This window comes from Otolemur garnettii, unplaced genomic scaffold (assembly GCF_000181295.1).
Source record: "Otolemur garnettii isolate 467f Iridium unplaced genomic scaffold, OtoGar3 scaffold00091, whole genome shotgun sequence".
NCBI classification, from domain to species: Eukaryota; Metazoa; Chordata; class Mammalia; order Primates; family Galagidae; genus Otolemur; species Otolemur garnettii.
Genome location: NW_003852486.1, coordinates 2,414,262 through 2,426,209, shown reverse-complemented (window position 1 = coordinate 2,426,209; position 11,948 = coordinate 2,414,262). Strand labels below are relative to the sequence as shown.

Below are 11,948 nucleotides of genomic sequence, written 5' to 3'. Positions count from 1 at the left end.
CAGTAAGATGCCAAAACGGTGTCAACAGTAAAGGCTCATACTTTGATTGTACTGCTTCTTGTCTGAGATATAATAAATGATACTTTTGACTTGGAATTGGACATTTCACAATTAATGACTTAATCATACAATCTCAGTGCAATTTTGGCTAATTTCTTCAAAGTTATCTTCTACTTTCCTAAGTTCATGTTTAATTATCTCTCTTCTGCTATTAACATGTCCATTAATTAGTTTAAATTAGTGACAAATTTCTCATTTCTCAAACATTTAATATTTTAATGGCCCTTTTGTTCTTTTTATTATACTGTCCTATTTTTCATTACAGTTTCTATTCTTTCTTTTTCCTTCGTAGATATTTTAAGCATATTATCTTTTTCATGTTGTTTTATTACTTTCAATACTTGGGACATAAATTTTTTTTATTGTGCCTGCTGACCCTCCTATCAGCTTAGGTTGTGAAAAGTCCTTACAGAACTATTATGTATTTGCTCCTACCAAGTCTCCAGGAGTATCAGTGGCCCTGGACCAGTTCTTGTGTTAATTTCTCCAAGTGTGGTTCATACTCTATGCAGACAATAAAACATTGAGATTCCAAACTCATGCATATCTCAGGCCTGGGGTTATAATTTCTGGAGGCTCTAGAAGACTAGGACCCAAACACCTATGAACTGCCACTCTGCCAGCTCTCTGTTACGGATTTACTGTTTCTCACTGGTTGTTTTTATTTTTATTTATTTATTTATTTTGAGACAGAGTCTCACTTTGTCACCCTCAGTAGAGTCCCGTGGTGTAACAGCTCTTAGCAACCTCAAACTCTTGGGCTTAAGTGATTCTCTTGCCTCAGTCTCCCAAGTAGCTGAGACTACAGGCACCTGCCACCAGGCTGTTGTGCTTGTCATCCTTGGTTAGCTGGCCTTGGTCAGATTCGAACCTGCCACCCTCAGCGTATGTGGCTGGTGCAGTAACCATTGTGCTGCAGGCACCTGAGCCTCAAATCTGTGTTTTCATTGCCATATATAGACTTGGAAAAAGTAAAGAAAAAGTGTTAATTTGCATACATATTTTCTTTGTATAGCCATTTTGCTGGGTCTGTGCTTTGAATGGGAATGTTATTTTTATGATCTTTTTAGCTTCTCATAGGATTGACCTGACATTACAAAGCTTAAAAAAATCAGGCAGGTACCAAACAATTATATTATGTGATAATTCTTGACTATAGGGAAAGGTGAATCGTTAGGTATTTTTATGCAAAATTTTCCCTCTACCTATGAATATTTGCTACTAGTTTTATTAGCAACTTGGGAGAGGAGCTGTTAGGCAATATAACCTAAAGAGAAAGTAAAAGTTTGCAACTGGAGATCAATCTGAAAGGCAAGCCAGAACATCCTGAAATAGTGTGTGAGTCAATGTGAAACTAGCAGTTCATATTAAGTCAATTTTCACTAAATGTTCTGGGAATATACTTTTTGACAATGAAGTAAGCTTGTTCTTAAACACCAAGTCACAATTGTATTCAACTGTTCTTTGATTCAGTAATACTAGACACTATTCTGAGTGCTAAGAGATAAAGCAGTGAACAAAATTAATAAAAATCTCTGCCTGCGTGGAGACTAATCTCTAGGGAGGAGAGATGTGTCCAATAGGGTGGTTTAGAGTTAAGAGAAGGTAGGTCCAGGGATAGAAGTGGAAAGTGGACTTATTTGACTATGTTTGGCGTCCTTTGGTGGAAAATGTAAAGAAATGGTGAGGCCCAGGGAGGAAGTGAAAATGAAAATTCTGTGGGTGAGGCAGCTGTGGGGGCCAAGGGGAGGAAGCCCCTGGGTGGGAAAGGAAGTGCTCAGCCTAAGAGGCTTGACAGTGGGAAACAGAACTTGAAGTCCTCTCAGTGCTCAAGTACTTACAGAACTGAAAAAATTTATATTTCATTCTCCATGCCCAGACAACTTACTTTATACAATTTTTTTCACATTAAAGCCTTAAACAGAATTCCCTGCTGAAAGATTTCATTGTAGAACTATCAGAGGCTAGTTAAGTTCTGTTGTGAGGAAACCGTTTACAGACATGAAATACAGGGCGGGGATATATGAATAGTTGTTTAGTGGAAAAAGATAGGTTGCAGGTGTTCCTGGCAGTCAGAAAAACATGCAATTTTCAGTATAGATTAGTTCTATGATATTTCCCCCTTCCTGAGAGAAATAAGAGAAGAAATAGTGGGGGTCATGACACAGAAGCACTGGTGCTGCAGTGTTTCATCAGAGACCTCATCAGTGCCCTATGTGTGCACACCACCCTAAACTCTTCCAGTATTCAGTTGGCAGAGGGAGGTGTTGCAAACTGAAAGAAATCTTACAAAAACTTACAGATTATGAAGCAAAAAGTAAGTCTTGAAATAGAGAAATATGAAGGTAACATAATTCAGAAGAAAATAATGCAAGGAAGCCATTGTTAATATTAGAGATTTCAGAAATAACTCTTAAAAAACTAGGAGTAATAGTTGATGAAGAAAAATCTCTGCATTCAATAAAAACTTCTCAAGTCTAATTGTATCATATATAGGCAAGATTGCAGCTGTGATCTATAAAATCAAACAATTTTACAATTGGGAGGGACTCAGAGTTCCACAGGCCAACCTGTTCAGAGTTACCAGCCACATAGCAGAAAAGGAGAGGATCTCGGGCTCATGATAGCTGATTTTCTGAAGGCATTTAATTTCATACTGCAGCAGCTGAAATAATGACAGGTTTGGAATTCTACATCTTAGAAGCCAATCTGTAAACACGGTTCTCTTCTTAGACAAATCTGTGCTTAAACAGAGTAGGGGATAGTGGAGATAGGTAATATCTAGGTAGAAGATTGTGTAGCCCTACAAGAAAGAAAGGAATTTTTATATATTCATTTTGAAGGGAAATTAGGAAGAAAAGTGAAACAAAATGAGTCAATGCCATTTTAAATAGGGGAAGGCCCGTAGAGTAGTAGAGATACGCAAGAGATTTTCTAGACCCCCAGGATTTTTCTCAGGATTGGTGCAAAGGAGGGATGGCAGGTGGGGCCTGGCCTACAAGTCCTTTCCCTTAATGGTGTCAAGATGCCAATTCTTCCTTACTGGGTCATTGTCACTAATTCTAATTTTATATCCCCGACTTTCCCCCAAGAAGCGTGGTTATGCAAATGGATGTGGTTAATGCATTTTCTCCCTTTTTCTATACTTTCAAGGACAAGAACAATGAGTCCTCTATTTTTTATTCCCATGATTTTATTTTTCATCACTATAAGCGTATGTGGGAAATTTACCAAGAATCCAGAATCTTGCAAAATTCTTCCAGTCACAGCCTCTGTGCTACACTATTGTATTCCCTTGTAACAGGTGTAGACATACAGCAAACTGAGTATAGGCATAGAAGAGTACCTGATTTATAGGACTACTGTGAGAATTCAAAGGCAAGAAGTACATGTAAAGAGCTTAATATAGTGCTGGTATGTAGAAACTCCCAATATATATTGATGATTAGGGTCTGTGATGGTTAATATTATGTGTCAACTTGACTGGGCTAAGGGATGCCCAGATAACTGGTAAAACATTATTTCTAGGTGCATTTATGAGGGTGTATTTGGGAGAGAGTAGCATTTGAACTGTTAGATGGCAGTAAAGAAGAAGACCCCTCCTCCCAATGTAGGTGTCATCATCCAATCTGTAGAGCCCCTGAGTAGAACAGTGTGGTGGAGAAAGGGTGAATTGGCTCTTGGCTTGAGCAGGGATATCCATCTTCTTCTCTTAGACATCTTAGGGCTTCTGGTTCTGGTTGATGCCAAATGGGCCTTATCGCATTGGTTGCCATGTTTCTCAGGCCTTTGGATTTGGACTGGAATCACCCTACAAACTCTCCTTGGGCCTCCAGCTTATAGCTGGGAGCTTGTGGGACTCTTCTGCCTCCAAATCATGTGAGCTTGTGAGTCAGTCCTCCTAATACAGCTTTTGCTCTCCATATATATGAGTTTTATTTCACTGGAGAACCCATCTCTGACTAATACATGAACTTTACAATAAAAAGAGATAAATTCATCCAAATTTCCCACTCCAAATGCATGCCGTAGTGATGAAAGAACCCCTCCACTGTGCATGGCCCCTTTTCTCAAAACCTAGGATTTTATTGCAGATAAGTTTCAAAACTTTGCCGGAACTCACACTAAAAAGCACATTTTTTACCTTGATTATTTACACACACACAGTTATTTCACAGAACAATACTTATCCTTGCTGTTTGTGGTTCATTCTGACAGTTTCCATCCTGTCCTTTCCAACTCTATTCTACTTTGTTAAAACAGAACTGCTTGTGGTAACCCACTAAACTTATTCATATTTCTTGAAGGGCCTTTCATTATGGTTTGAACAACACTTCTGTGGAGGAGATCTGTGCAGAACAAATGCATTTTTTGCATTTTGAGGACTTCTAGGCTTTGTGAGAGCCACATGACTAGGTCTCTAAATCAAAATAGCAACAGGTTTATCCAGACAACTCCTTTCACATCCCACCAAAAACAAAGTACAGGCTGTCCCTGAGTTACAGACATTCAGTGGACGTACAACTCACATTTATGAGGCTATTACCTATAATGGGTAAATGTACCTGTTCCAACTTACATACAAATCCAACCTGCAATACAAACTTTGTAGGGGAAACTTATCCCTGATCTTTAGCATAACACTCAATTCCTTTTTGAGAGACCTGGAGATTCATGAGACTGGCATGTGAGTTGTGGGTGTTCAGATCAGATAATTTGCCTCCAAGAGAAAATGTATTTGTGAGGTGTGGCAGTAATAATTATGGTAAAGATTCTTTACATTCCAAAGGTCTCTTGGTGCTGCAGGCAGAAGTTGTGCTCAAAGTTTGTGTTTTTGCAAAAACAAAGGTGGAGACGTTCTGTCTGACCTTCTCCATGTCCTCCGTACTCAGTGCTAATGTTGGATAAGCAGCGTTGGTCTACTTCTTCCTATTTTATGATAATAAATATGGATAATATGATACAAATATGATAATAAACCTGAGGTTTGCTCTGGAGGGCTCCTCCCAGAGTTCCTTAGTCCCCCTGACACAGACTTTGTGTCAGGACCCTTCATTCCTCAAGCCAAGACCCCCTCATCTGGTGACCCCAAACCCCTTCACAACTTAAGAACAAACCCAGAAAACCATTGTTCATAACGTGGGGAACACCTGCATGTCCAGTTAAGTACACAGTTATATTTTAAAAACAGGACTTTAACCAAAAAAACATTTATGGAGCACCTGTGATATGTGTGACCCTGTGCTTAGCACTGGAGATGCTGAGATAAAAGGAGAGATCCCTGTGCTCTAGGAACTCATGGACTAGTTAGGGAGGTAGCCCCGTAGACAGTGGCCTTGTGATGGGAGCTCACATAGAGGCATAACAAGGGTCTGTGGGAACACAGAGCTGTCACTCAGCTCAGATTGGGTGATGGGGGTGCTGGTGAGGGGGAGATTCTGGATGCAATGGCCTGAGAAGTGACAGATCACTTCATTAGGAATTAGCCTGCAGAAAGAAATGCATAAGTTGGGGAGCTGGCATGTGTTACTAAGAGAAATTGGATTGGAATTCAACTAAATGATTAGTATGTGCCAGATTGTACACATTGACTCATCTCCTACGTAAGTCTCCCCTGAGATTCTCATTCTGTAAATAAGTAACCTGAGGCTTGTTTTTAACTCCTCTTTTTAGGCTCCTTTAGTCCAGTATCTCTATTTTTATTTATTTATTTATTTATTTATTTTTTTGAGACAGAGCCTCAAGCTGTCCCCCTGGGCAGAGTGCCATGGTATTACAGCTCACAGCAACCTCCAACTCCTGGGCTCAAGCGAGTCTCCTGCCTCTGCCTCCCAAGTAGCTGGGACCACAGGCGCCTGCCACAACGCCCGGCTATTTTTTGGTTGCAGCCGTCATTGTTGTTTGGCGGGTCTGGGCTGGGGATTCGAACCCGCCACCTTAGGTGTACGTGGCTGGCGCCTTAGCCGGTTGAGCTATAGGCGCTGAGCCCAGTATCTCTATTTTTAAAAGTGGTCTAGGGAAAGCTAGTCAGATCTTCTAGTGTCACTGTGAAAAATGAAACTCTGGCAATATTGTTTGTGGGGATATCTGGGCTCACTTTGGATATTCCAAACCATTCTTGTTCCAACCATGCCACTGGGTAGGCCTGAGGAGCCAAGTGTGTCCTGTGTGTCCCTCCCCGGTGGGCTGTGTTGCCTAGTGGTTAAGAATCCAATCCCATTGCTGCCACCCTCTAACATACAACCTTGGGGAGGTCACTTTACATTTCTAAAACTTGGCTTTCTCATCTGTAAAATATGGTTAATAATGTTATCTAACTTATCTGGCTCTTGTGAGAATCAGGAGAAAAATGCCTGTAAAATGCTAACTGTAATGCTGGCACATAGAAACTGCTTGAGAAATATTAGCAACTAAAGCATTATACTAAGGGGAAAGGTCACTTCCCTAAACTCAAGTTTCACTCACTGACATGAACTCTGGTTGACATCTCACCTTCTCTGAAGCCCACACTGTGGTTGGAGATTGTGGATGAAACAGCAACTGACCACAGGGGCCAGGACCAGGGCTCTACCAGAGAAGCCAGCTGGGTAGAAATCCAATTTCTAAGCTCCTGGACAGAGCTTTCAGCTCCTAGAATACGAGAGGCACATTTCCATTAGGGATGTGAGTGAATACTCTAGCCAGGAGCTAGGACAGAAGAGAGGGGGGAGATAAGAAAGTAAGGGGAGGAGGGGAGAAGGGTGTATAAGAGAGAAGGTGGAATGGGGTGGCCTGAGAGGATGGAGATGCAGATGGAGGGAAGCTAGAAAGAGGGAATGAGGAGAAATGGGACAGAGAGGGAACAAGGAGAAATGGGAGCAAGGGGGAGGAGGAGGAAGGTGTGATTGGGGAGAATGAAGCAAAAAGAATGAATGAAACATTCAGGAGATGAGGCAATATTTTGTTTAAAAAACTCTAGCAGGTGTAGGTAGGTGGCTGTTAAGTGATATTTACTCTTCAAAGGTGTTTGGTTTGTAAATTGTGGGTCATAGAAGGGAAAAGGGAAGATTACAAAATGACAACTTCCCCCTCTCACTCTTTGAAATCAACATGGGAGATTCTGTGAAAGTAGCCATTAAGATGCATTTCCCTCCATCTTTTAGCTACTTTATGAACGTCGTTCCATTTCGCTGGTGGTTAATATCTCCCTGATATGTCTAATCTAAAAGCTTACATTTGCAGCTTGCTCGAGCTATACACCATGAAAGGTGAGTCCATGAGATTACAATTTTGTCCCCAAATTGAAGACTCTCAAAATTTGACGGCCCCTGTCCATTCAGTAGTCTATTTAAGAGCACATTTGGCAGAAGACGATCCAGGTCCAGTGTGGGCATCCCTATTGGCAGAGCTAACAAACAATCGGATCATTCTTTATTGGATAGCTTGTGTTGAATTAATATTTGTCACCTGGTAAATTTCACATAGTGGGCCTAATGCCGCCAGCAAAGCAGCTGAGAAGCCGGGGAGTTCCCATTTCTTCAAGACAGGTCTTCAAACACTGAAGAGTCCTTCAAATCGTTTCTCATTTTGATGCTTGAAGAACTCTCCCCATTCTGTATGGCCTCCTCTAGACAGGATATAATTGTAAATGCTCCCCTTCAGTAAAGTTGCCTTGAACAATACAGCATCAAACACTACATTGCACAATTTCTGGCAACAGGCGGAATGAGGTAATAGAGACTTCCCACCCATCTCAATGAATATTTCAAAGGCTTGTCAATGCTGAGTGAAATGTAACCTAAAGATTTTAAATAACATCGTTAAGCTGTAAGGGACTTGTCTGTAACAAGGAGAAGCAGTAGAAGGCTAGGCACAGTGGCTCACGCCTATAATCCTAGCACTCTTGGAGGCCGAGGAGGGTGGATCGCTTGAGCTCACAGGTTTGAGACCAGCCTGAGCCAGAGCAAGTCCTCGAGACCTTGTCTCTAAAAATAGTCGGGTGTTGTGGCAGCCGTCTATTCTCAGCTACTTGGGAGGCTGAGGCAAGAGAATCGCTTGAGCCTAAGAGTTTGAGGTTTCTGTGAGCTGTTATGCCATGGGACTCTACCAAGGGTAACAAAGTGAGACTCTGTCTCAAAAATAAATAAATAAAATAAAAAAATCAAGGGGAAACAGTAAATCCATAACAGCGAGCTGGCAGAGTGGCAGTTCATAGGTGTTTGGGTCCTGGTCTTCTAGAGCCTCCAGAAATTATAACCCCAGGCCTGAGATATGCATGAGTTTAGGATCTCAATATTTTATTGTCTGCATAGAGTATGAACCACACTCCGAGAAATTAACACAAGAACTGATCCAGGGCCATTGATACTCCTGGAGCCTTGGTAGGAGCTAATACATAATAGTTCTGTAAGGACTTTTTACAACCTAAGTTTATGTGAAGGTCAACAGGCATGATAAAAAAAATTTATGTCCCAAGTATTGACAGTCATAAAACAATGTGAAAAAGATAATATGCTTAAAATATCTAAGAAGCAAAAAGAATAGAAGGAATCTATAATGAAAAATAGGACAGTATAATAAAAGGAACAAAAGGACAATTAAAATATTAAATGTTTGAGAAATGAGAAATCTGTCACTAATTTAAATTAATTCATGGATGAGTTAATAGCAGAAGAGATAATCAAATGTGAATTTAGGAAAGTAGAAGATAGCTTTGAAGAAATTAGCCAGAATAACACTGAGATAAACTTGTAACCATTTCCAAACTTTTTTTTTTTTTGAGACAGAGTCTGACTATGTCACCCTTGGTAGTATGCTGTGGCACACAGCAACCTCCAACTCCTGGGCTTACATGATTCTCTTGCCTCAGCCTCCCAAGTAGCTGGGACTAAAGGTGCCCGCCACAACGCCCGGCTATTTTTTTGTTCCAGCTGTCATTGTTGTTTAGCTGGCCCAGGCCAGGTACGAACCCACCACTCTGGGTGTATGTGGCTGGTGCCCTACCCTCTGAGCTATCATTTCTATAATTACAAACTCTGATAGGTGCTGGGAGGAAAGTGTCTCCATGCTAGCTGGCATACAAGGGGCATGGCTGACCTACTTCACTTGTGTTACACGGTTCTGGAGGTCTGAGAAAGCTCCCCTGAGAAAGTGACCTTTGAGCTGAGATCAGAGTGGATGGAATAAAGTTGGCATTGGGAGGGGGTGAGGTGGGGAGAGGGCCAAGAGTTTTCCACAGAGAAGGAACTGTTTGTGCAGAACCTTGGACAGGAAGGGGTTTTGCATTTATCTTAGAGGAACTGAAAGGCTATCAGTGAGGCTGCAGAGCAGAGCCATTGAGATGGGTGCCAGGTGAGGTTTCAAGGTAGGCCAGGGCTCCATCTCACGGACTCTTGCAGATTGTGTGGATGATTTTCTTCTCAAACCCAGGAATGGTGGGGCCACCAGGCAAAAGGTTAGGGCTCTGGCAAAGGTGGAAAAGTAGAGAAAAGGAGGACTCATTCAAGAGGCATTGAAAAAGAAGTAAACTAGTGATGGATTGGATAAAAGGCACGAGGGAGGGGGAGATGCCAGGGTGCTGCCCAGGTTCTGACTTTGCCAGGGGGTGATCTAAGGTTCTGAACCACTGTTTTGGTCACTTTTGCTTATTTTCAGTGTGAGAAGTCGAAGCAGACCGCCCAGGTGCACACACTGACTTCTCACCTTTGAACTTGAAAACAGAGGTTCCTATTGGGAGAGTGAATGAGTGGGAAGCCAGGAGGGAAAGTGAGCAGGCAGAGAGGCCAGGAGGGAGTGTGAGAGCAGAAGAGGATGATCCAGGGATGTTCCTGCCGCAAGCGGGTCAGAGAAGGCAGAGAGGAGGCCAAGACCGGCATAGCAAAGGCCTGGACAGGAGGAACGAGGGGGTGGGGAGCGCTGAGATGGAGGAATCCTCTCAATGTACGATTGCAAAAATTCACTGTCATGTTTTTACTTTGATAGAAATGTGATACTTGCACTTGCAGAAATTTTAGAAGACATAAAAGTATAAAGCAAATTAAGATCACCCAGTCTGTACCTGGAGGCATCCACTGCTAAGTAAGAACTTTTTTTTTCCTTTGTAACTTGTCCAGATTTATCACACACATGTAAGTTTCCCCTCTGCTTCGAAACTTCCCACACTCTGTCCCAGACTCTGCATGGAAACAGGATACAGAAACCAGAGGGTTTGCAAAACTCACTCCAGCGGGAGGCGGCGTTTGGACTCCTGGGACCCCGATCTTCCCGCAGCTGGAAGAGCTGACATCTGGGGACCTCGTGGCAAAAGCAACAAACCTCTGGCTGTTTGGTTACTGGCAGTAAGAGGGCTGCCTGCTCCTGGGCCTGGGGATTGGCCCGCAACCTCGCGGAGAGAGGCCGTGCGCGTCCAGCGCTTGGCCGAGCTCTGCAAGGTCTCTGCTTCTGGCGACATGCGGCGCCTGCTGCTGCTGCAGCTCTGGGCGCTGCTCCGGGTCTGGGGAGGCCCGGAAGGTGAGTGGGACGGCGCTCTGGGCGCGCGCCGGGAGGGCTGAGGGAGGGACCGGATAGGGACCGAGGGAGACTTGAGGTGGATGCGGGTGGAGCTTGCACCCTTCGCGGGTCCAGCCGGAGACCTCATGGGGTCGGCTCCGGGGAAGGGGAGCGCTGCCGGGCGCTCGCACGCTCCATCCCTCCTTCCACGCTCACCCTCTGCTGTTCCCATCGCCCCTCCTCACCCGCGCGCCCTCTCTCTCCGCCACTTGCTGCGCCTCCGACTCCATCTTTCCCAGGCCCGCAAAGGAGCATCTCCTTCCGCTGCTTGCAGATCTCGTCCTTCTCCAACAGCAGCCAGGTGCGCACGGATGGCTCAGCCTGGCTGGGGGAGCTGCAGACCCACAGCTGGGTCGACTCCTCGGACGCCTTCCGCTTCCTGAAGCCCTGGTCCCAGAGCGGATTCAGCGACCAGCAGTGGGAGAGGTTGCAGCACATCTTTCGGGTTTATCGAATCAGCTTCACCAGAGAAGTACAAAAATTCGTCAAAAAGCTACAAGTAGCCTGTGAGCTGAGGGAGGAGTCCTGGGAAGTTACCGAGGGGGGAAGATGGGCGCGGACGCCCACCTGGGTGGGAGACCAGGCCCCCACCTGTCCATCCTCTTCTGATTTCCATTTCTGCCTGGACATGTCCCAGCCTCTAACTCCCCACAATGTCCCCTGTTCCTGCCCGCTCTCGGTCACTCATCCTCACACTGATTTCTTCTCTTTCACCCTGTCCCGTCTTTTAAACCCTTCTGTGATCTCCATCCACGCCTCTCCTCAGATCCCGTTGAGATCCAGCTGTCCGCCGGCTGCGAGGTGCGCCCAGGGAACGCCTCCTCAGCAAACTTCTTACACGTAGCATTTCAAGGAAGCGACTTCCTGAGTTTCCAAGGAACCTCCTGGGAGCCAGCTCCACAGGTCCCAGACTGGGGAAACTGGGTCATCGGAGAGCTCAACAAGGACCAGGGCACGAGGGAAACAGTGCAGTGGCTCCTCAGTGACATCTGCCCCCAACTTGCCGGTGCCCTGCTTGAGGCGGGGGCTTCAGAGCTGCAGAAGCAAGGTCAGCCTGCCTTCCTCACGCCTGATCCCTGCTCCAGGGTTTCCCAGTCCAAGGTTCTAATCCCTTCCAGCTGCTGCAAAGAGAAAGGGACAGGAGGGGCTGGATCTGCAGGTGGGGATGGGGGCGGGGCGGGGATTTACCTCTCCCGGGTTCCCTGTATTGAATCACCTTCACGCTGGGGGTCAAAGCCGTTGGGTAGGTAGGATCCCTGCTTGTGGGGGAGAGGAGAAGACAGATTAACAATCAAAACGGCATCTGAGACTGGGTACTGTCACAGCTGAACAAGGGTGTCTAGGAGTGCAGAGGGAGGACA

General features: G+C 44.6%; 1 protein-coding gene across 1 annotated transcript in view; it reads left to right on the top strand.

Moving 5' to 3' along the window:
- Positions 1-9,752: 9,752 nt before the first annotated feature.
- Positions 9,753-11,948, top strand: part of LOC100966695 (antigen-presenting glycoprotein CD1d) — a 3,008-nt gene continuing 812 nt past the window's right edge. The window contains exons 1-4 of the mRNA XM_023516437.1: positions 9,753-9,804; positions 10,152-10,548; positions 10,827-11,093; positions 11,354-11,635. Of these exons, the coding sequence (XP_023372205.1) occupies positions 9,781-9,804; positions 10,152-10,548; positions 10,827-11,093; positions 11,354-11,635 (970 nt within the window). The 5' untranslated portion in view covers positions 9,753-9,780. The remainder of the gene's footprint in view (positions 9,805-10,151; positions 10,549-10,826; positions 11,094-11,353; positions 11,636-11,948) is intronic.